Below are 25255 nucleotides of genomic sequence, written 5' to 3'. Positions count from 1 at the left end.
GGTATCCAGAAGCAACCTGCTCAAATAAAGAACTTCATAAAAATAGAAAGAACTTTGAAGCAAAGTAGTCGTAATAAGTGAGTATATCTTCAAAGACATATATATGTTTGAAACAAAAGCTCAGCTTGTACAAAATAGCAGAAATATCTAGACACCTTGCTTCAATAACTGTATGTAACCATTTGTTCAGAAAAATGCACAAGATACCTTTTGCAATAGCTTTCATGCATCTAGTATTCATTAAAAGCTTTTTCCTTCTGCATGGAGGTGCTGCCTTTCATTAATGCACCCAATACATGCATTAATTGTACACAAATAATTCACGCTCATGAATTTTCATTTATAAATTTGGGGGAGGGGGAAAGATGGCAGCAAAATGTAAAACAACTCAAGACAGTTACTAATTGGTATTAAATATTCATATTGGTTGTAACACATAAATACTTCAGTATAAACTGTCCTTTTAACTTGACACCATATTTCAAAGTGAAATAAGACTGGTCAGAGGTACTACCCAAAATGACAATTTACAAGATTGAGGGAAAGGATTTTTCGGCTTATTTCTTCCTGAAGTTGAATACTGATTATAAGCACCTTTTGCTGTGCTAAAATGTTCAGCTTCTCATTTGTATTAGTATTTTGTTTCTAGATAGGTGGAAGTGGTCAGTTTCCTATGTCTATGACCTCTAGCTTAGCCAATATTCACATATATATCAATATGATGTTCTGATTCAAGCATGAGGCACCCCCAGTTCATGAAGAAATGTGAAACAGAACTACTAACCACTTTACATATTTAAACTGGGTTTGTCTTTAGCATTTTTTTATTCTAATGCATGTTTATAAATTTACAAACTGAAACATTATTATGGGACTATAGTACAAAAGGACTTTTTCCAAAACATATTCAGAGATACTTAACCCCCTAATTTGTTTATTAGATGAAGGATTAGCATATAAGTATTCAAGTGATTATTCACAGCTAGATTAAAAGTTCAAGATATATGAAGTACCTTTCAGACCCTTACTAAATTTTATGTTAGTGCAACTGTACGGATAAGAAGTTTCAGATTTAGAAGTTAACCAAGAGTACTAAATAAAACAGCAGGAAATATATAATACAGTCCAGTGATTGAAAAGTGTTTTGAATCTCAAATTATATTAAAAACATAGCTCTTAGTATTACATTATTAATGTTTCATCTCCTTAGGTTCTCTGTATACCTGGTTCATGTGTGTTGCATCTTTTATTTTGTTCTTAAACTTGTCCACTCCACCCATGCAACTGATCTTTCCTATATCCATAAACAACTTAAGAACTAAAAAAGGGACAAGCCACTAGAAAAGCATTTCTAGACACAAAAGCCAAATTTTATTAAAAAATTAAGTCAGGTGTTTATAACAAGGTGCAATGTAAAGTTTGCGGGTGGATAGTTCTCTCACTATGGCTATTTATATGGGTTTTTATATACAGTAGCTATTTACTCTGCTATTCCATAAAATTCATACTTACCTTGGCAGCCTCTGCATCACACGGTACATAGAGCGTGCACGATACAGAGCACCTACTTAAAGAAACACACTCACCAATATATACTGTGAACTTTTGCAAATATTACAAGTGAAAAATGTGTTTTACTAGCAAAAAATTTCTTGCCAATTTTCTTTTAATCTAAGTGTGCTTTTTCCCTGTTTGTTACTGCTTACATTTTAAATATTGGGGTATGTGAACAATTAGAAGGGCACTATCCGATTTGTTAGGCCTAAAAACTAACCTACCTTGACAGGAGTACCAGTTGATAAATTTCTCACCTTGAAAAAACCATCATTGCACCCTCCTCTTATGCCCCCAGAATATTTCACAAATATCTATTTTAAGTCTCAGTTTAAGATTGGTTAATTTCACATGCTGGAACTGATGAACTAACACTATCTTTTAGAGCATGTGTCAAATAGCTAATGTTACAGAGAATTTTAATAATTTTTTCTTCAACTCAAGAAAGAATTTTTCCTAATCTCCAAAAAATGAAAACCAAGGTCAGTCAATTTTTAGACCTATTAGCCACAAAATAATTTAAAATATTTGAGCTATACATAGAGGATGCATGATTCTGCAGCCCTTCTTCCATGTATTTACTTACTACTGAAGTCACATATAATTGTGAATGAATTGGACCCAGGTAAAGAACTACACTATATTTGTAGACGTAATAGGTGCAAAAGACAGTTGGGTGGGTTTACTGGACCCCTTTTCTTCAGTATGGTGGATTCTAGGAAAATGCAGCTAAACAGTAGCTGTTCATTTTCCCCTACATGATCAGATCATCTCCTTGGAGCTCTCCTATCCTTAACCCCAAGAAGAGCTTGGTATCTACAGATGAGTATGCTGCCTTCTAACTCCTACTCACATGAATCTTCAGTATGAATCCACGTAAAAACTGCATGTGTATAACTCATGCAAATGCCTACACAGGAACTATGGAAAATATTGGAATGCTCTCACTCTTTTTTGGCTTTTTTAAATGAAAGCGGTTAAGATGTGGCAACTCCACAAGAAAAGAGGCAGTTAACATTTAATGTTTTATCAAAAAATGTAAATATTAAAGACAGCCCAGTAAGGCAGAATTTTAGCATGTTTACCTAAATTACCAATAATTTTCTTCCGCTATTACACATTTACATTATTATGATGCAATACTCTTACCCTGTTTAATAAAGTTGTTGGCTTTTAATGATTACTTCTAGTGAGAACAGATAAAGATGACCTGCAGTTATGATGGATTTTGTATGTATTTAAGCTCTGCATGATCTTCATGCATTTTTATTGGAGGAACAAAAACCAGCAATTGTGGAGCAGGGCGGTAGGAATAACTAAAGTAACAAACTCCATTTAGTAACAGTAAGTTGTCGCAGGCTTTGTCTTCACTACCCGCTGATCCGGCGGGTAGCAATCGGTTTTTCGGGGATCGACTTACCGCGTCTAGTGAAGCCGCAGTAAAATCGATCCCTGATCGCTCTGCCGTCGACTCCGGAAATCCACCTCGGCAAGAGGCGGCAGCGGAGTCGGCGGCAGCGGTCGACTTTCCCGCGTCCTCACCGCTAGGTAAGCCGACCTAAAATACGCAACTTCAGCTACGGTATTCACGTAGCTGAAGTTGCGTATCTTAGGTCGGACCCCCGCTGCAGTGTAGACCTAGCCGCAGATTAAGTTTGTGTCTATTTTATTATTTTGCTGGAGTCATAAGACCTACTCCTTATGAAGTTAAAGTATTACAGTAAAAACTAAATAAAAAAACCAGCTTAAAAAGTTATACATACCTTGGGTTCTAAGAAGCACCCTTTAAAATATCGATACTGAACAGCAACTCCTCTAGTAAGTTCAACAGTAGTTTTCCATAACTTACTGTGGAAAAATAGTTTTAAAAAGTATTTGGTTACATGAAGGTTTTCAAAAAATTTTATCGTTAGCCCAGAACTAAAAGTTTTATAGAAACAGGTAAGTATACAAACATGGCTTTGGGAAAATATGATTTTACTATCAAAGTACATTTCTTGCGACCTTTTAAAAAATCACCAGGGCTGTTATTTAAAAAAAGTTAGTCAAAGAAACAGATTCACAAATACACTAGGCTAGCATTCTTGAAACTTGAATAGCAACACTGAATTTATGTAACAACCCTCAAATGGTTTGAGAGGCTGAAAGCATTTTACGACATTTATAATGAAGTTGCAGTACAACTTTATTGCTACCACCATCTATTATCAATGCTGCAGTAGTGATTCAGCCATTTAGAAAGAGGCCACATCTAGAATGTTGTGGTAATACAAATATGCAGCATTGTCAGCTTTTCCATTAAATACAAGAAGCTTTGAAACTTGATTGTGATCTCAGACATAAGTTTATGTTCTCATACATCTTGTAAAATAAACTACATGTAAAATCACAAAAAGTTCTCTTTTAGTTGACTTAATTAAGCATACATTAAGTAAAATAAAATACATAGCACTTCTATTGTGCCTTTCATCTGTAGATCTGAGGTGCTTTACAAAGTAAGGAAAAAAAATTTATCTCCATTTTACAGATAGGGGAAAATGAGAAACAGTTAAATGAATAAGGTCACACACAGTCACTGGCAGAGTTAGAAACAGATTCCATGCATGCTATTCCCCAAACCAGAGAAAAATAAGCAACATAGTGTAATTTTAAGAAAATGGTTGACTCTTTCTGCAGTATTTATTCCCATACTAAACCATTTAAAATGTATGCAACACAAGTGTCAGTGTTTGATATTCCCCCATTTATAGCTACACAAAAAACTTACTCTTTTATTACAGGTTTACAGTCACAGCAACAGAAGTTTTTAGTGCAGATCATCCATAACAGCACTTTAAAGAAGGTTTTGCAGGTGTACTGCTGAGCAGTGCTACCACCCCACTCCAGTATGTGATATCACTCATAACTGGAAAAGCACATGTGTAAGTTACAAATTCTATTACATTAGTAAACATCTTTTTTCTAAAAATGCTTTCCAAATGATCAAGCAATGGAGAGACCTGATTAGATAAACATGTTTTATGAAGTGTGTATAGTTTTTAGAATTTTGAAATCAGTATCAAAATGCAAGTATTAGATCAGTATTTTTATTACTAAAAGCTTACCCATCAGTCTGAAGGACCACTGCAGTTTGAGGATTCCAGTTTCCTAAAGCGCTGCAACTCCCACATATTGCAAAAACCTCTCCTAAGAAGATAATCATCATAATTATTTGGACTTGTCTTCAATTAGAAAGGGCATTCTACACAGTGGTTGAAGGGATTTAAAAACTTGTGATATATGAAAGACATCAATCCAGCCCTCTTCATTATTTTTGTTTCACAAAGGATATTTTACTACAGGACTGTGACTGTGCTTCAAATTTCATCTCCAACTTCACCTCCAGTTTACAGATGGGCAGGTCCATCGACAGTCACTGCTAAATAACAGGGACAACCACACAAATGCTTCTGCAGACAATGGTACAGGTAGATTCCGAAGCATAGATGCTTAATGCCAAGTCAGTTTCCTTGAAATTCATTTCAAATACCTAATGGTAGCTCAAGCAGAATTTTACACTCAATAGTTAGCAACTAATTTGTTGTTTATTTTTAAGTCTCTCAACTGGTGTCAACAAACAGGAAAGCAGTGATAAGAGAGCAGGCTGCTAATTTATTTTGGCATTTTCAAACTTGAATACTTGACTTAATCTTGTTCTTTTAGTTTTTTTATGTTTATATGAATAGAAAAGCAACACACAAAATTAATGGTTGTGCATATGTACATTATACATGCATTAAAAGGATATGCAACAGGGGCAAGTTAACAGAAGCATTAACCCCTTGGGACCTTAACATTCAGAACCTCAAGAATTTTCCCCTGGATTACTTGAACTGCACAACTTTAACGTTCTTCCTTTTCTCGATGTTAAAACAGTACTTTTGGAGGTTTGGGGTTTTTTGTAGTCTACAGAGTGAGCATTGCCTCCTGCCCCTCATGCAAAGTGTCCCACTTCAGAGCAGTAGTCTATACACACAAGAACACAGAAATTTTAACAGTGATGGGGTTTCATTTGGCTCTGCTGCAAGTTTTAGCAGAAGCTCCCTGAGTTTTTCCCTCTACTCACCACCTCCCTCCCCAAAACTCCTATAAAAAGTACTACCCTCTTCATTAAGAACAATGTGCATGCAAAAGTTTCAAATGTCAGTCATTTCTACTAGAACTGTTCCTAAAAAATAAAGACAGGATTAGAATTTGTTTCACCCTCACTAAAAACTGAATTGTCTTAATTTCACCTTTGGGCTGAGACCAAACATGCAGCATTTTTAGCCCAAAAGGAAAATAGTTCTTTAATTTCAGAAAACATGAGCATCAGAAAAATGGGATTAATGAAGACTAACCTACCTGTTATGACAATGGGCTAGGTATTTTCAACTATTAAACTTGAACCAATCTTACAGAGACACAGGAAGCCTTAATAAAAGCTGTGAACCTCTGCCACTATATCTGACAGCTATTTCAAATTCTCATACTGGGAAAGAATATATTGCAGATTGGAGGTAGATGCAAAAAAAAAAAAAAAAAACACTTACAACTTTAAAAAGGATGTTACCAAGTTCGTTCAGTCCCAGTAATAGTAATTATTCGTCCCATTTAGTATTTTGCCAATCAAATTTTGCATCAATATTTTCTTTAAAATATTAAAAAGAAAAAACAGAACGCAGACCTACTTTATACTCTCCATTGTAAACCTACAATGGCAGATGGGTAATACGACAATGCACTTACTATGTAACTGGTGCACACAAAATCAATGCAAGTCGGGTGCTATTCTTTAAAAAACATGTGCTACAGCAAAGATTTGTTTAGCACCACACAGCTACAAAGGCAAGAGATTCCAAACTAGAATTGTTATAGTAGATTAATATTAAGGTAAAAACATTTGGAACACTCTTAAAATACAGCAGATTCCATTTAAGAGCAATGATATTAGTAACTTCCAGTTAATAGCAACATATTGCTGGAAACCAATCCCACCCCATTAACATCAATGTTAATGGGATTTGGGTATCAGCAACAGCATGCTGCTTATTAGCAACACTGGGGGGGGGGGGGGGAGGAGGGAGAGAAGAAATGCACCATCTGAAAGCAGGTTTGCAGGGCTGCAGCCCCACAAGGAACACTGGGATGTGCCAAGCACCCTCTGCGGACAGGATTGCAAGGCTGCAGCCAGGGAAGGAAGTGCTGTAGTGCTTAATTTGTGCCAGGGCTTAACAGTGCTGAGCCCCCGCACCTCTGGGCTTGCCACATCAGATATGAAAGTTAAAAAAAATGGCTTGAGCTCCAGCATTACAAATTAAGCCCTGAAGTGCTGGGATACGCCTTTCTCTGGCTGCAACCCCACAAGTCTGCCTGTGGCCAGTGCTCAGTCCATCCCAAAGGTTCTTTCTTTCTGTGATTGCAAACCTGTCTGCACATAGGCCCTGCATAAGCAGTAAGGGGCTGTGGGAAGAGCCATAGCAGGGAGTGGGGCTGCAGCCTGGCTGCATGGTACCTCTCCCTATGCCCTTCCAGAAGATTGCAGCAGGAAGGAAGTGCTGGGAAGTGTTGAACCCCAATCACCGGAGAGCACAAGGAGATGTACAGTGCAGCTCCATGGGTCTCCTGTGCTCCTGCTGCCCATGGAAGCAGGGTTGCAGCACCCCTCCCCACTGCTGTCCTCTACACAGGCAGGCTTGTAGTGTTCTTTATGCATAGAGAACTGCTGAAGCCTCTTGGAAAGTTTGTTTACATGTCCACAAGCCTGCTTCCTGCCTCTGCTGATACCCAAAGCACTTCTCCACTAGTAGCAGCAGAACGAAACTAAGGGCTGGTCTACAGTGGGGGGGAAATTGATCTAAGATACGCAACTTCAGCTACCCTATTCGCGTAGCTGAAGTCGAAGTATCTTAGTTCAACTTACCTGGCCATCCTCACGGCGGGTAGTGTAGACGTGGCCTAAGAGCTGGTCTTCACAAGACCTGCTAAATTGACTGCAGAGCGCTCTCCAGTCGACCCAGGTACTCCAGCTCTCCAAGAAGAGTGAGGGAAGTCGACTAGAGAGTGTCCCCCCTCAACACAGCGCAGTGAAGACACCGCAGTAAGTCAACGTAAGCTATGTCATTATTCATGTAGCTGGAGTAGCATCACTTAGGTCGACTTACCCCCGTAGTGAAGACAAGCCCTCATATCATGTCAGTATTGTGGGGCAACAGAATCCCCTTATGCCATCCACATTCTGTAGGTATTTGCCACAGAAAAGCTCCCCGCAAACCACTGACAGAAAAGGAATTAATTTTCTCTAGCCTTGTTGTTTACTGCTGCTATTGAAATTAAAAAAAAAAAAAAAATCTTCTTACTCAACTCTGTTCTGCTAAGGACAGCAATGTCACAACTAGCTGCTTTAGAAATAACAAGCTTGTAACTACAGGAAGGAAATACGCATCACAGCAGAAGCTTTTTTGGAGAGTTGTGGCTTTTTTTTGTTAGTTATTTTTAATTTTTGCGAGTTTTCAGAATTCTACAAAAACTATGACATACAAGTAGAATCATTTTTAAACAAAAATACTTTCCGTGAGGCATCGAACAGTTCTTACAGACTGTGACAACTGGAATCTTGGAGAGTCATTATTTTAAAAATACAAAAATCAAAGACACTGCTCCTTATATATTCATATTGGGTTTCAGGTTCCAAGCGCTGGACATTTTGCCTGTACAGCGGTTTAAAAAATTGCAAGTTTTTTTATACCAGTAAAAGTATATTTTTGCCCTTCTGTCCTCATACTCAAATATGGCTGAAACGTTTTGCTCAAATGCAACGGAAACTTATGCAACCAAATATTTGCCAATATTCATAATTCTATGTTTCTGTTGAGCAACAGCTACTGATTTATTTTATGTGAAATAAATGAATGCTACTTCAATCTTACTGCAAATTGAAGTTTTTGTAATAAACCGCAATTGGTTATTGGTAAACGTTTGCACTTGAACGATCAACAAATGCTAGGGACCTTAGGTAAATTTTACCTTAGAAATTATCAAGATGTTGGCATTGGTTTCTGTCTCAATGCATATTTCTGTTTTAATGGTCTGTTACTTCTTCTCTTGTTACATATCATAAGCTCAGTGTAATTTTAAACAAAAAGATATAATTAATGGTTTTAATTTTGAACTAAAATGTGACAGAAAGTGTGTGTCCTAAGGAGTTTTAACAGATGACTTGTGAAAAAGGCATCTATTATATATTCATTATTTTGCCAATATCATTGTAGTAATAAACCATGTATGGTTGACTGTTTCCCTGTTTACTTCCAGTTTGTACTTCTTCTTGTACTAATTACCACCAAATAACATTATTATATCAAAGAGCAGAATGATATATTGAACATTTTATTAAGTTGCCCCATAAGCTGCAGTAATATTGGCCTGCTACATTTCTTGCCTCCTCCTACCATGCTAATGGTACCATTCAAAATGGCCCCTTTGAAATCACATGCTACAGAAAATAACGTCTCCCAGGCTCCTACCTGCCTCTTCTACGAGCTCTTTTCCCAGATTTTTTTTTTTTTTTTTAAATAAACTATCAGATTTTTGGTAATGGGATCTAGATTCATCATTTTAAGTTGAAACTGGAAACCCTATGATAACCCATAATAAGCAAGAATTGCATTATCAGGTACAGCAAAAAGTACTGCAAAACAAGGGTATACCCAAGTGGCATCTTTGTAGCAACACAAATGCAGATTCCATGCATCTTCTACCTAATGACTAACTGCTTAAAGTAAGAAGTCACAAGAAGGTGTTTGACTGCTCTAGGCTTGTCTACACTTACCAGGAGGATCGACAAGCAGCGATCGATGCATAAGCAGTCAGTTTAGTGGGTCCTCACTAGACCAGCTAAATTGACCACAGATCGCTCTCCCGTCGACTCCTGTACTCCACTGGATCGGGAAGAGTAGGGGGAGTCGAAGGGAGAGTGTCTCCCGTCGACATCACATAGTGTGGATCCCACAGTAAGTAGGTCTAGGCTATGTCGATTTGAGTTACGCTATTCACATAACTCAAATTGCGTAGCTTAGATCGCATTTCCCGTGTAGTGTAGAAAAATCCTCTGCTTTGCAGCATGGAAGGAATGTAAAGGGACCAGTGGAACATTCTGAACACCTATTGAGTCCTCAACTTCACCAGCAGAGGAGGGGGATAGAGCTAAGCTCCCACAAGTCCAAGAAAGGGAATTTTCCCTGATTTTAGCAGAGGGGAGCGAACAGTGCTTATTCATACCTCCACTGAGTTTGGCATAGCAGAGTATGCTCAATAAGAAGGGGAGTGGGGGCTTCTGGTGATTTTAGTGATTTATTATTGAATGGTTGCTGATGCCTTCTAGTGATTTATTAGAGTTGCTCACTGTGAATTTAAGCATTATAATACTGTATAAATAACCGTTGTGTATATACAGTTAGGTATTGCTATGCTGTTAAACAGGGAAGCGTGTATGGTTAGGCTGACCAGGATGACTGAGAAGATGAATACCTTAGATACATTTGTGGCAAATCAGGGTGGATAAAAATCAATGATTTTTTTTATTTAAATCAGATTTTTTTGATAAAATGCTTTTTGAGGGAAAAAACCTATCTAAAGATAGTTTTAATTAAGATCCATGATGAGATATCTTTGAGCTATAATGTAATAGGGATTATAAATTCTATAGTATGAGACAATATATTCATGTAATGTTTAAGAAAAGTTTTGTAAATGAGTTCCAATAGTTCATGGATTAGTGACCCAATCTTATGGGGTCCGAGGGGCTTTATAGATTATTTAGGTTAATCTATCTACCCAATGGGACTCAGTGCTCAGTCTAGAAAATACCATCAGAGATGCTTAGTTTTACAGTTCTCAAACTATGGATGTGTGTCTCCAGAGGTAACATGCCTGTTAACAGCAAAAAAAATTTTTTAAATAAATAAATAACATATAGAAGTGAGAAATAACAGACCACAACTCTATTATCTCTTTGCAAATGTGTGTACACAGAGTCAATCCCTTACCCCTCTCTAAAAGGGCAAAGTTTCAAAAAGTTCAACGAATAGAAGATTGTTGGGGGCAGAATAGATCTGGACAAGGAGAAGAAGTCTGGAGATAAATGTGAGAAGTTAGGGACATATGCTTGTTTTGTTAAAATATTATATGTTTACTGTTGAAGAAAAAAATCCAGAATATTTAACGTTGTTGTTTTAATTAAATAAAACAATTTAAATGTCTGTCTGGTGATGTTCTCCTCCTAATACAGCATGGCAAGAAAATCCTCCAAATATTAATGATTAACCTGTTGAATTGGAGATAGTTCACCTCCCAATGACTTCATAAATATCTGCTTCAATTACCTTTGGTAAATGAAATAACCCATCTTTCATTTTCTGATATAGCTGTAAAACTAATCTGAAAAATTTTCAAAATAAATCACTGTTTAAAAATATATAGTGTGTATCTTCTAAAGATGAAACCTACATCTATCTCCGAGTTGTGAAGAATATGTATTAAGGTTACAACAACCAACAAGAATGCACTTTTATGTAGAAAACCATGATTAAATCGAGTCTTCCTGAGTAGTGATTTTAGTCATGATTTAAATCAAATCCACCCTGTGGCAATCATATAAGGACTCACGGAGGAAGCACTCTGGTTGTTTTAGATGCAGTCAACCACTGATGGGGGGGGGGGGAGGGGTTGTGTGTATTTTTTCTCTGAATTAGAGAAGGAGGTAAAAGATAGGAAAATCAAAGGAATAGCTACCCAGTGTCTGCTTTTGGCTTGTAATGATTTAGGAAAAAAGTTGAAGGCAAAGATTGGATAACATCCCACTGGCTAGACAAAGACAGAGCTAACATCCCAAACCCAGCTAGACACAGATATTGGTTACATTTCCTTTCTGAGGTTTCAGAATACTGGATAAGATGGCACACTGTTCTGATCAAATATATCAACTTGTGTTCCAAACTCATTCAAAACATATTCTCTTGTTATATTTGGTTCAACAGGAGCCCTCTGCATACCTATGCACAAACTGAGGATTTTCCATATGCCTGCATATCTGAGGTCAGGATTAATGCTAAATATTTCCATTTGATAAAGTAAGGTTATCACAAACACAATTCTAATTTTAAAGTATTCAGACTATTTCAGGGAGTATATCAAAATCTCTAGTATGCTAACATTTTTCAAACAAGTTATTAATAAGATAAAATTCATTCCCCAACTCTCTGCTAAAGAACAATTATTTTGTAAAGCTCCTCTTTACTGAGCCACCCTCCTGAACCTTGTCATCCCAGGTATCAAAATTATATGATTCTTTGCCCTCTAACTAAAATAAAAAAATATTTTTTAACTGTATGGCTTGAAGATTTTATTCTAGTTTTACAACATGCACACACAAAAAAGTATATGACAAGTGTGATTTGTATACCTTGTACTGATGGTCCTCTTACTTCAAAGGTAACTTGAGATGGGGTCATACTTGCAGATAATGACTAACGAAGTCCGATGTCTCCTATTAGGAGGGGGGGGGGAAATAAAAGTATTTCAATAACAATATACTGTCTCTGTAGCTGTCTCACTAAAAGCTAGGATATGAACTTCAATCATCTATAGGGGGGTGACCAAGTATTGGTCTTCTGAGTGTTAAACAGAAATAGTGAGATTGATATGTGCAACGACAAATAGCATTCATTCAATATTTTTAGGGGAGGATTTCTCTAAAGCACTCTGCATTTGCCTAATTCTGCTCTCAATGAAATCAATGGGAGCTTTATCATTAGAGACAAAGTGAAATTATAACTTTCAATGGCCAATGGCTTTTCTATGGGTAAGCAGCTACCTCTTTAAGCTATTCTTTACTTTTACTTAGGGTTGCCAATTTTGGTTAGATGTATTCCTGGAGATTTCATCACATAGCATCTTTAATTCCTGGAGACTCCAGGCCAATCCTGGAAGGTTGACAACCCTACTCTTGCTTTCAAAGCTACTCATGAAAAATAATGAGCAGAAAACCAATTATGAATACACAACTCTAAAGCAAATATTTACAACAACAAACAACAACAACAAAATCAAGCTTCCTTGGAAAGAGCATTTGCCTCAAAATAACATGGCAGCAATGAAAACATGGTGATAGTTTATATAACTATTTTAATAACCAGGAAAAAAAAAATCACATTTACTCAGAACTGCTATGACTATTAAAATATTATCTATGCCTTATTGCCCTGCTGTAAATATGCAAGGTATTTTAGAGTTGAATAAAAGACAAAGTTTCTAGTGACAACACTGGCAGTCCTAGATAACTATGGCTTTGACACGTACAAGTTAAAATAATTTCCTTTTCCATTACTTATAAAATAATTATTTCAGAGTCAATGAAGGCCATAATGTTTCTCTATATGTAAATAGCATGCACTGTATGTAAATGCACTACCAGCAGAATGCCAAATAATCCAAATGATTTTTGTCATAGAAATTTCTGTCCGTTCCAGCTGAGGAATAAGGAGAGACGGACACAGCTAGCCAAGCAAGAAGCCCCGGGAGGGGCGATCCGTTTATTTCAATTGCAATTGGGTTCGAGCTAATAAGTCAGCAAGAACAAAGAAAACACTTACACCAAAGCATTATATGCAGTTGCTTATGATAATATATCGCTCTATGATTGGCCAAAATTTGCCATCATTACCATACATAATTAGCAAGCTACATGTATCTGCCCCTCTTAGGACCCCTTATTGTTCATCTACTTGCCCCCTCCTCCTTGCTTATTTTGCAAACCAAGCAGTTTATCTACAGGACGCAGGCACAGAAAGGTCCATTGTCTGCAGGTTTGGAGTTTGGCTACATTTCCTCTTGAAGGAACTTCCTGAGTTAAGACATAGCTATAGCTGTGCTGTATATCTTCCATGTGTATGTGACAAATTTGCCCCCTGGCAGTTAAGCAGAATAATTTTATATCATTTTGAAAGGGTCATATACAGCAAGAAATGTTAGTACTGTGCTCCCACCTCGTCAGTTTCTGAACACTTCACACCAGGTTTCAAAAATCCAGTTCTAAACAGAAGTACTGTTTATCTAATACAATGCTGACAGCAGCATGCCTGAGTTGAGAGCTTTAGTGTTACTGAACAAAAAATATTCAAGTTACAACACTAGAGGGCAAGCCCTGGTCCTCCAGTGATTGCAAAACGTATACAGAGCTGAACAGGCATAGTGAGAAGATCTAGAGACCGAATAGGGGAGAATGCAGAAAGGTAGCTCTTCAGAGCCCAGAGCTGAAAGTCAGAAAGCTGCAGAAAACAAGTTCTAATGTTTGAGTTTCTTCCTTTCTGTGTCCTCCACACTTCTTCCCTTTGAGTCTGTCCCTCATCTGCTCCACACATTATTTTACCTCTTTCACTCCTGTTCCCCTGCCCCGCCCCCTTTCTCTTCCCTCAGTGCCTGAGAATGTGGGAGGGAGGAGATTTCACTTAAGTGGAAATGGGAAGGAGCTTTCCCCCACCCCACCCCCAACAAAGAGAAGCTGAGGCACAGAGGGGAAGGGAGTTGTCCAAGACTATGGGGCAAGTAACTGGCACAGCTGAAAACTGAACCCAGAACTTCTGGTGTCCCAGACCAATGTCTTATCATTGGATAACACTGCCTCCAACGATGACGCAGCATGTTGTCTCACAAAGCTAAGGCTGATATGAAAGAGACTGTGCCTATGCTACACTAACTTTGACTCCCAATTAGTTTTGAAACTGAAATCAAAGTCCTGATCTTAAATCTGTAAGGCTGCTTTAAGTGCTTTATAAAGTTCTATTCACTCATTTACCGACAGATAATATTGAGTTTGGGCTTTTTAGTTGACAGGCAAAAAGAATATTAGTTTTTCATTATAATGTTCAAGAGTGGATGAATGGATTTTGAGCCTGGGCTGAAAGAACTTTCATTTTCAGTTTTGCAAAGCTTCCTTCAATGGAATGGAAACGATTTACCTCGAGACTACCTCAACTTCCACAGGGATATAACACCTGAAAAAACCCTAGTTTACACTCACACAGGAAACAGAACATTTTCAGGGACAGTACTGCAGCTGTAGAACTCCTTGCCAAAGATATCAGGCTTATGATTAGCCTTACCATGTTTAGGTACAAAAAACAAACAATTTTCAAGAAAGTTCCTGAAGGAAAGCTATGCCTGCAAGTATGGAATACAACACAAATTCTCACACACACCTCTCTATGGCATCAAGTTACTATATTTCAGTTTAGATTTCCCTCTAACTTCACATTAATGCATCAAAATCCATGCTGTATATTATTCTGCATTTGTAAAGCACTGTGTACATTTGAGATACTGGATGAACAACATGATAGATCTTGAAAAGAATACACAATGAAACTGTCCAGAAGGCTTTAATTTAATTCCTTTAAACTCTTGCAAGGCAAGGGGAAGAGTTTCCTGGCTAAGAATTCTAACTCTCTGGCTAGTCAGTGTCATGCAAATTTTATAAGCCCTGGACCCTACTGGTATGCAAGACTCCCTAGCCAATTAAGAGCTGTCAAGGAAAATTCCCTATTTCCCCATACCTGCAATAATCCTCAGAGTTCTGAAGAGGCTGATGAATCTCCAGATCTGAAAAGAGAAAGGAGCATCTCCCTTCTCCCTGTGAGGAGATGTGATCAAGTCTGGATGTATCACAATTAAGTAGAACAACTGTTTCCCATAAAGACTGTATGAAGCATAGTTTAGGGCTGTTAGCATAAACAGGGTATTGGTCTAAGTTTTGGCTACAGGCAGGATGTACCAAAATAAGTCAACATTTTGTTAATTTCAAGCTTAGGTGGTATTAATCACTTCATGACTAGACCTCCAGTACAGCTCTCTGTTGCTATAGTGCTCTTTTGAATTTTCCAACTTTCACAGGAACTTACAATGAAACGATAACAGTTGGTATATTTCAGAGTAGCAGCCGTGTTAGTCTGTATCCGCAAAAAGAACAGGAGTACTTGTGGCACCTTAGAGACTAACAAATTTATATATGGTATATTGAGTACCACTAAAATGTTATGCCTGATATACATGGTAAATTAGGTAACAGCAAAGCTGTTAAAATAAGAACACTTTGTTTTTCCATTAGTACAGCCATCCTTTAGGGGAAAAACAAGTATAGCTGCTATAAAACTCTGGTTTAACCCATTTTTTCCCCTCACAAACTCAACATTAGCTAGAAGACTTAATGTTTCCACTTAGACAATAAGTGTAACTGCATCTCCTAGTGCAGACAAATAACATCAGTTCTCTGCAAACCTATAGTATATATTAATATCTAAAGTTTATAAAATATTTAACAGGAATCTGGAATATATAAAAATCTTACCTTTCAAAAAAGTTGACAGAATATTAGCACTCAAAAATGAAGGCCAAACCATGCTCACTAAACCAGTAGTCACTGAGGGCAAGCTTTATAAAAGCTTCTCAGATAATACATTGGCAAACCTTACTCCACTAGTGACCTAAAACAACCATCCGGTCATCAGTCTTTGAGCAAGGGCTGCCAATCATGCTAAACTCTGCAGTGATCTCTGAGACGTATATACAAAGACTTCCAAACTGGTTTTTACATACCAACATCAGACTGGACATGAATTCTAATCTACATTACAATACCATATAGCTACTTTCACGAGTTTCTTGAAGCTAATATACGACAGCTCCAGCTTGCCTACTGGCTGTAACCTACCCAGCATTTAAATCTGTATACAAGGACAGATTTTTGAGCTCCAAGTATGATGCGTGGGATATGCTCCCCATATGATCTGTGACAGCTGTCACAGTTTCAGGGTAAGTGCACCTTTATTTCCCCTCGGTTATCCACCAAGGGCACCCACTCTAGGTTCCTGACTGCTCAGCCACCACCTCTCTTGGGCAGAAACCTGTGTGTCTCCTTCCTGACCACTGTGTTAAAGGCTGCACAGCTACCTAATTAACACTTTGATATCCCCAGCAAGCCAAACTCCCTAAAAGGCCAGAATCTGCATTTTGCTTTATATCGCCAGCTGGCTCTTTTTAAGCAAGCACATTTATTATTAAGGTGAAAGTATTACAAAGAAAACATATTAAAAACAATAAAAATCTACATGCATGCTAAAAAGCTTACCAGAGGCCATCCTTAACACCAATCTTGGCCTTTGGTAGGCATTAGTCCTGCAAATCCCATAACTGTGACTTCACCATAGTTACAAATTCATAACTATCTCAGATTCAGAACGGAGACTGGGCAGATAAACCTGTTTCTTTATACAGCTCAGGACTTTGATTGCCAGTCTCCAGGAACAGGTAATCAGCAGACATCCTGAGAGGGTGAATGTTGCTTCAAAAGGCTGAATTTTTGTGTAACTGGAGATGGGGAATTTGCATTAACCTCTCCCTAAGTATTCCCCTTGGAAATCCATTTAACATTTATAGACCCAAAAGTCCATTCTTGTCTGGCACATTTTCAATACAGTCCTTTGAACATCCAGGTCTCACAAATGTCACTTAGAGAGGTTACACACAATTCCGGCCCAAAATAATACATAAGCCATGCATTTAATACAATGGAGCCCAAAGACACAAACCTAATTCAGTAAGGTCTCCCAAGGATGTGGCTAAACATTTTCTCTTATTGCTGAGGCTTAAAAACCAAGTACTACAAATCTTGAAGAGTCTCTTGCTTACATTGACTGATGACTTTCAGAATAAGAAAGGAGACAATTTTGAGACTGGAGATTGACAGAGCTACTTTCCATTCACTATCCAAAATGGATGAAGAACTGTTAGAACTTGAAAGAAGTGTTGATTTTGTAAACTACAGTGTATCTTGAAGGGGAGCAGAGTAGCTGAGTATTGCATCATCCGCATAAAGAAAACTAACATTTTTACATCTGAATTAAAAGAATCCAGTACGAACCTTTTGCAATTTGGAAAGTAAAGAAAGGAGGCAAAATTCCAGCTGGTGCCGGAATAGAATTCACAGCAGAAAGAACTAAAAGGTAGGACAACAAGTTAAGTAAATGGTCTAATCTAGCTGTACATAGGGCAAAACCCAAGGATTTTGATACACTAAAGTCTCTGGGTCAGATCCTCAGATAGCATTAAGTTGAAGTAGTTCCAATTAACTTACTGGAAATATGGCTATTTACACCATATGAAGATTTGGTCCTCTAGGTGAACCTTACCCACTGAGGTTAATCAGTATTTGGCAAGCTGTGTTTTAAGAAGAGCATTTAAAGAGACTAAAACTGTTCAGCTCGGAAAAGAGACAACTAAAGGGGATATGACAGATCTATAAAATGATGAATGTTGTGGAGAAAAAGCATTATTTACCATTTCACATAACACAAGGACCAGGGGTCACCTGAAGAAATAAATAAAGGAAGTACTTCTTCACACAACACACAGTCAACCTGTGGAACTCGTTGCTAGGCAATGTTGTGAAGGCCAAAACGTAACGGGGTTCAAAAAAGAGTTAGGTAAGTTAATGGAGGATAGGTCCATCAGTGGATATTAGCCAAGAGGGTCAGGAATACAATCCCATGCTCCAGGTGTCTCTAAGACTCTGACAGACAGATGCTGGGACTGGACGAAAGAGGATGGATCACTTGATAACTGACCTGTCCTCCTCATTCTCTCTGAAGCACATGGCATTGGCCACTGTCATAAGACAGGATACTGGGCTAGATGGACCTATCTAAAATAACATTTTCCAGCTGACAAAAGATCATCAGAAACTTCTGATTGGCACATACACCACCAATCTGAAACTCACCTAGATAACATTACCTTGAAGGAAGAAATTACAATATAGAATTCAGATCTTTCAATGGAAAAAAAAAAAAAAAAAAAAAAAAAACACAACAACAACAACAACAAAAAACAAACAATCTCTTAATTGCTATTTATGGAGGGTCAGATTTGTAAAGTTATTTAGCTGCCTAAAGATGCAAACAGGCATCTACTGGGATTTTCAGACACCTAATACCTTTAAGTATCTGTCCCTTAAACTCATTAATTTTAAAGTCACTATACTAGAAAGTTTGCTTAATTAGCCATATGAAAATAATGGTAAACACATAGCACATTTGTGTGAACTTCACACTAATCACCAAACAGATCAAAGTGTACAATACTGGTACCGCAGAAAATAAGTATTTTGCTTAATTATATCAAAATGTGACTATAGTTTCCAAATCTAAAATTCATAGGCATATACATGAGGATTGCATTAGTGTTTTTAAAATTGCATGTTTCCATCTTAAGCAGTCCTTCTCCCTATTATAATATCCACAGAATATATGGATGCTATCAACACCTGCCCCTACTGACAGGAAAGTATAGACAAGGCACTTGCTGGCCCCCCTGCTTGCCCTACCCTAAAAATCATATTTATTGTATTATATATAATTAGTATACATGGAACAAAATGTTCAGTAACTGTAGGGACCAAAAAAGGAGACAAGTGCTAACTAACATTCCAAGAGGTGATTTTTACACGTCTTACAGAAGTAAGCCCTCAGATACCAAATATCAACATAAGTTGCTTCCAGCATCACACATAGTGTTTAAATGATTTCCAGCAAAAACTCATTAGGCTAATAGTACAAAGAATAGAATTCTCTTCTGCTCATACACAAGATATCACAAAGTAACAAATTAGATACATGCAGTACAGTGACTATAGACAAATAAATCAGCAATAATCATATAACGTTTGACATCAGAACCAGTGCCAAGGTTGGACAGCATATCAAATCATAACAGCTATCATTCTTTACAAAAAGAGTTCTGAAACCCTTTGTTTCCATGTGAACAGTCACAGTGACAAAAAGGACCTTACTTTGTCATCTTTCCTACATAGGTAAGCACCTCTACAAGTTCTGCAACTCTCCTTAATACCACATTGCAGCTTTAACATTTAGATATGAGTTAAGCTAGGTACAAGATTTGAACACACAACTTCTGATCCAAAAGCAGAAATTCTACTGACAAAGAAAAATCCTGTTGTACATTTTAATCCATCATTTAGGAAGAAGCGAAACAGAAATACGATGTCAAGAAATGATATCAGAATATGCCTGGGGTTTAAAATAGCAACACTAACATTAAAGGAAATTGCTTATCTTGTAAGTATCTGGAAAATTAAATAGGTCCCCGAAGGTGAGTACTTACAACAATAGCCCACTTTGACCTTCTCAATATCAGTTTTGTTTTATTTGCTACCATAATAAAAGAAATTTGCAGCTAACATTAGCTTACATTGTCGTCTCTTAAAAAGAGACAAACACAAGAAATAACTGAACTCTGTCTATATGCAGACTGTTCTTCCAGCCCAGTCATTTAACAGCAATTCTGAAGAATGAGTTCCTGAGAAAAGAAAGTGGAAAGGATCTGGGCATGTTTGCAATGGCACCAAGTTGTGTAGGTATTCTTTGTTTGTTTAGTGTTTTAATAAAGATTAGTTTGGGATGAAATATTTCAGTGCTGAAACCTGACAAAAAAGGTCTCAGTCTAGGAGCAAGTCTCCCTCTCTACCCCCTCCCTCTAGGGTTGCCAGGCATCTGAATTTCGACCAGAATGCCCAGTAGGAAAGGGACCCTGGCGGCTCTGGTCAGCAGTGCAGCGGGGGCCCAGGACTAAGGCAGGCTCCCAGCCTGCCCTAGCTCTGTGTGGCTCCCGGAAGCAGCCGCCAGGTCTCTGCAGCCGCTATATGCATGGGAGGCCAGAGAGGCTCCACATGCTGTCCCCGCCCTGAGTGCTGGCTCTGCAGCTCCCATTGGCCAGGAACTGTGACCAATGGGAGCTGCAGGGGTGGCGCCTGCAGGTGCAAGGGCAGCATGCAGAGCCCCCCTGGCTTCCCACGTGTCTAGGGGCTGCGGGGACCTGGCGGCCGCTTACCAGGAACCACAGTAAGCGCCTCCAGGACCCCACACCCGCTCCTGCACCCCAACCCCCTACCCCAGCCCAAAGTCCCCTCCCGCACCCAAACTCCCTCCAGGAGCCCACACCACCCACAACATCTCAACACCCTGCCCCAGCCCCCTACTGCACCCCAAATCCCTCATCCCTGGACCCACCCCAGAGTCCACACCCCCAGCTGTATCCCACACTGCCTCCTGCACTCCGAACCCCTTGGCCCCAGCCTGGAGCCCACTCCTGCACCCCAAACCCCTCATCCCCAGAGCCTGCACCCCCTGCCAGAGACCTCACCCCACACACACACCCTAACCCCTTGCCCCAGCCCTGAGCCCTCTCCCACACCCTGAACCCCTTATTTCTGGCCACACCCCAGAGCCCTCACCCCCACCCTATGCTACAGCCCAATAAAAGTGAGTGAGGGTGGGGGAGAGTGAGCGGCGGAGGAGGGGGAATAGAGCGAACAGGGGTGGGGCTTCAGAGAATGGGCGGGGCCTCATGGAATGGGCAGGGCAGAGGTGTTCTGTTTTGTGCAATTAGAAACTCCTTCCCACATACCAACTTGTGATAAAAATGAAATGGACAACTAATCAGAAGTTTTCCATGCTCCCCACAGTCCTAGGACTAAGAAACAGCTTTTTTTTAAAAAAAGTGTTTTTAAGCTATTTACCCATTATGTGGAGTACTACATTCTGGGGTTTTTTGGGAGAGAGAAAGCCAGCTGACTATTTTGTAAAGTGGCCACCATTCAAGCCAGGTAATTTTCCAAGGAAGATTTTAAACACACTGTACACTTATTCCAGAAGTGACAGTGGCACAATGGATTAGCTCTGGTTTACAGGTGTGTCATTTCTATTATGAAAATATGTTATGACATGACTGTTAAAAGAAGTTAGCCCCTCCCATTAGGAGTCCAATCAACTGACAAGTTCAATAATTTACAATTTAAACTTCAACCAATACCTAATGAACTTCTGCACCCAGTAATTGACGTGCACAGGGAATAGTGTACAAACCCTGCAGAAGTCATGAAGGAGACAAGGTGAGGATGGAATGAAAACTTAAATCTGGATTTTCTTGTTTATTTACATCAAATCTGTATGACTAAAACAAAATATATTTAATAATTACATTGTTTAGTCCAATGTATTGGAATAAAAAGCACTTGAATTAAATATGGCCAAATAACTTCCCCAGGAACTGAAAAATTACTATCTATGAAAGTACCCTAGTTTGTAAATTTGACAAGTCCTCCTAATCCCTTCACATCACCTCTCCTTTTACTGTATTCTGGTCAAAAGAAGAAATAGACACATGTGGAACAAAACAGTAATTAAGGCAACCAGCATAGTTTCTTGTTTTCCAGCTCAGAAGCAGCCCAAAGGATGGCGACCCCATGTTTCCCGTCAGCGCTCCCGAGGAGACCCAGGAAGCACTGGGAGATAGCGCTGTCAGTGACTCATCGTGCTCCTAACCAGAGAGCTGTCCCGACACTTGCTGGCTGCAGCTACCCAAGATCCGTCTCCTCAGTCTGAGAACGGGTTACACAAGGTGAAGTGAAAGGCGATTTAAACAACCTCTTGGGGGCTCGTCACCGGCTCTGCGCCCAATCAGGGCCGTAAACAAAACCTCCCTGCACGAAACAGCTGCCTGGCCCGAGACCGCCCGGCTGCCCGGACAGCACCTGCCCCGATTGGCATCACCTTTCACCGCTTCCTCCGCAGCGCAGGGCGACTAGACACCGCAGCCTGCTCCAGCCCACCCCACACACCCCTCCCTGCCCACACCCCGACTGCTCCCGCCCCCCCTTCTCCCCTCCGCCCCCCCGGAAGCCCCGCTCTTCCCCTCCTGCCCTCCCTACCCACACCCCGACTGCTCCCGGCCCCTCTTCTCCCCTCCGCCCCCCCCCCCCGGGAGCCCTGCGCTTCCCCTCCTGCCCTCCCTACCCACACCCCGACTGCTCCCGCCCCCCCTTCTCCCCTCCGCCCCCCCGGGAGCCCCGCGCTTCCCCTCCTGCCCTCCCTACCCACACCCCGACTGCTCCCGCCCCCCCTTCTCCCCTCCGCCCCCCCCCGGGAGCCCTGCGCTTCCCCTCCTGCCCTCCCTACCCACACCCCGACTGCTCCCGCCCCCCCTTCTCCCCTCCGCCCCCCCCCCGGGAGCCCTGCGCTTCCCCTCCTGCCCTCCCTACCCACACCCCGACTGCTCCCGCCCCCCCTTCTCCCCTCCGCCCCCCCCCGGGAGCCCCGCTCTTCCCCTCCTGCCCTCCCTACCCACACCCCTTCTCCCCTCCGCCCCCCCGGGAGCCCTGCGCTTCCCCTCCTGCCCTCCCTACCCACACCCCGACTGCTCCCGCCCCCCCTTCTCCCCTCCGCCCCCCCGGGAGCCCCACTCTTCCCCTCCTGCCCTCCCTACCCACACCCCTTCTCCCCTCCGCCCCCCCTTCTCCCCTCCGCCCCCCCGGGAGCCCCGCTCTTCCCCTCCTGCCCTCCCTACCCACACCCCTTCTCCCCTCCGCCCCCCCTTCTCCCCTCCGCCCCCCCCGGGAGCCCTGCGCTTCCCCTCCTGCCCTCCCTACCCACACCCCGACTGCTCCCGGCCCCTCTTCTCCCCTCCGCCCCCCCGGGAGCCCCGCACTCCCCTCCTGCCCCCACACCCGGCCCCCGATTGCTCCAGCCCCCCCTTCTCCCCTCCGCCCCCCCCGGGAGCCCCGCGCTTCCCCTCCTGCCCTCCCTACCCACACCCCGACTGCTCCCGGCCCCCCTTCTCCCCTCCGCCTCCCCGGGAGCCCCGCTCTTCCCCTCCTGCCCTCCCTACCCACACCCCTTCTCCCCTCCGCCCCCCCCCGGGAGCCCCGCGCTTCCCCTCCTGCCCTCCCTACCCACACCCCGACTGCTCCCGGCCCCCCTTCTCCTCTCCGCCTCCCCGGGAGCCCCGCTCTTCCCCTCCTGCCCTTCCTACCCACACCCCTTCTCCCCTCCGCCCCCCCCCGGGAGCCCCGCGCTTCCCCTCCTGCCCTCCCTACCCACACCCCGACTGCTCCCGGCCCCTCTTCTCCCCTCCGCCCCCCCGGGAGCCCCACTCTTCCCCTCTTGACTCCCCCGGGAGCCCCGCTCTTCCCCTCTTGACTCCCCCGGGAGCCCTGCTCTTCCCCTCCTGACCCCACACCCCGACTGCTCCCGCCCCCGGACCCCCACTTCTCCCCTCCACCCCCCGGGAGCCCCGCACTCCCCTCCCGCCCCCACACCCGGCCCCCGATTGCTCCAGCCCCACACACCCCCTCCATACCCACACCCCGACTGCTCCCGCCCCCGGACCCCCACTTCTCCCCTCCACCCCCCGGGAGCCCCGCACTCCCCTCCCGCCCCCACACCCGGCCCCCGATTGCTCCAGCCCCACACACCCCCTCCATACCCACACCCCGACTGCTCCCGCCCCCGGACCCCCCCTTCTTCCCTCCTGCCCCCCCCGGGAGTCCCGCACTCCCCTCCTGACCCCCCTCCCTCACTACCCCAGCTCCCACCTGTCAGAGACCTCCCCCCTCTCCCCCAGGCGCCTCCCCTCCATCCCTGCGGCCGCCGGCTCTGACCTGGATGCTGAGCGCGGCTGGCTGCTCCGGCTGCCTTTGTTTGAGGAAGCTGCGGCGCCGGCTGCAGGACGCGCCGTGCGAGCTCCCCGCCGAGCTCGACAGTCCTCTACCGCCCGGACAAACCGGTTCCAACCGCCCGGCTGAACCGGGCGCGAGGCGGGGATAGGCAGCGGCCACGTGACAGCAGGGCCAATGGGAGCGGAGAAGATTCCTAGAAAGCGCAGCTCTAGGGGGCGGGGCGTCGGAGCCGGCCGGGAGATAGGCGCTGAGGGGAGAAGAAGCAGGGAGGGCTGGGGGGCGGGACTGAGAGTCAGCCAATCAGTAGAGCAGCAACGGCCAGCCAATCAGAGCGGAGACTGCCCAGCCAGCCCGGAGGGGCGGGAGGACTGATGCGATGACTCGGGCTGGGGTGCTAGCGCTAGGAGGGAGCAGCTGGGCGGGGGTACAGCCAGGGCCTGGAGGGGACTGAGCAGGGAGGTAGTCAGGACCGCCCCCCCCTCCGGAGCCCTGCACTTCCCGCCTGATCCCCCACATCCGGACCTCGCCTGACCTCCCCTCTTGCTCCCCCGGACCCCGCCTGCCCCCTCCGCCTCCCCCCTGGGAGCCCTGCACTCCCCTCCTCCCCTGCCACCCGGACCCCGCCTGTCCCCTCCGCCCCCCCCCCCGGGAGCCCTGCACTCCCCTCCTCACACCCGGACCCCGCCTGCTCCCTCCGCCCCCCCCCGGGAGCCCTGCACTCCCCTCTTGCCCCCCCCCCGGACTCCGCCTGCCCCCTCCGCCCTCTCCCGGAGCCCTGCACTCCCCTCTTGCCCCCCCACACCCGGACCCCGCCTGCCCCCTCCGCCTCCCCCCTGGGAGCCCTGCACTCCCCTCCTCCCCTGCCACCCAGACCCCGCCTGTCCCCTCCGCCCCCCCCCCGCGGGGCCCTGCACTCCCCTCCTCCCCCCCACACCTGGACCCCACCTGCCCCCGGGAGCCCTGCACTCCCCTCTTGCCCCCCCACACCCGGACCCCGCCTGCGCCCTCCTTCCGCCCCGGGAGCCCTGCACTCCCCTCCTCACACCCGGACCCTGCCTGCATCCCCCTCCTCCCCCCCCGGAGCCCGCCTGTCCCCTCCGC

The 25255-nt window shown here is 43.2% G+C and overlaps 1 protein-coding gene across 1 annotated transcript in view; it reads right to left on the bottom strand.

Annotated features, from left to right (window-relative positions):
• GPCPD1 (glycerophosphocholine phosphodiesterase 1) overlaps nt 1-24178 on the bottom strand; it is a 75280-nt gene extending 51102 nt beyond the window's left edge. The window contains exons 1-4 of the mRNA XM_065401576.1: nt 24137-24178; nt 12035-12118; nt 4659-4740; nt 3318-3402 (exon numbers count right to left, since the gene is read on the bottom strand). Of these exons, the coding sequence (XP_065257648.1) occupies nt 3318-3402; nt 4659-4740; nt 12035-12083 (216 nt within the window). The 5' untranslated portion in view covers nt 12084-12118; nt 24137-24178. The remainder of the gene's footprint in view (nt 1-3317; nt 3403-4658; nt 4741-12034; nt 12119-24136) is intronic.
• Between the last annotated feature and the right edge of the window lie 1077 nt (nt 24179-25255).

The sequence above is a fragment of the Emys orbicularis genome, chromosome 3 (genome assembly GCF_028017835.1).
Source record: "Emys orbicularis isolate rEmyOrb1 chromosome 3, rEmyOrb1.hap1, whole genome shotgun sequence".
NCBI lineage: Eukaryota > Metazoa > Chordata > Testudines > Emydidae > Emys > Emys orbicularis.
Note: the sequence above shows the minus strand (reverse complement) of the source record. Positions and strands in the feature narration are given on the sequence as shown.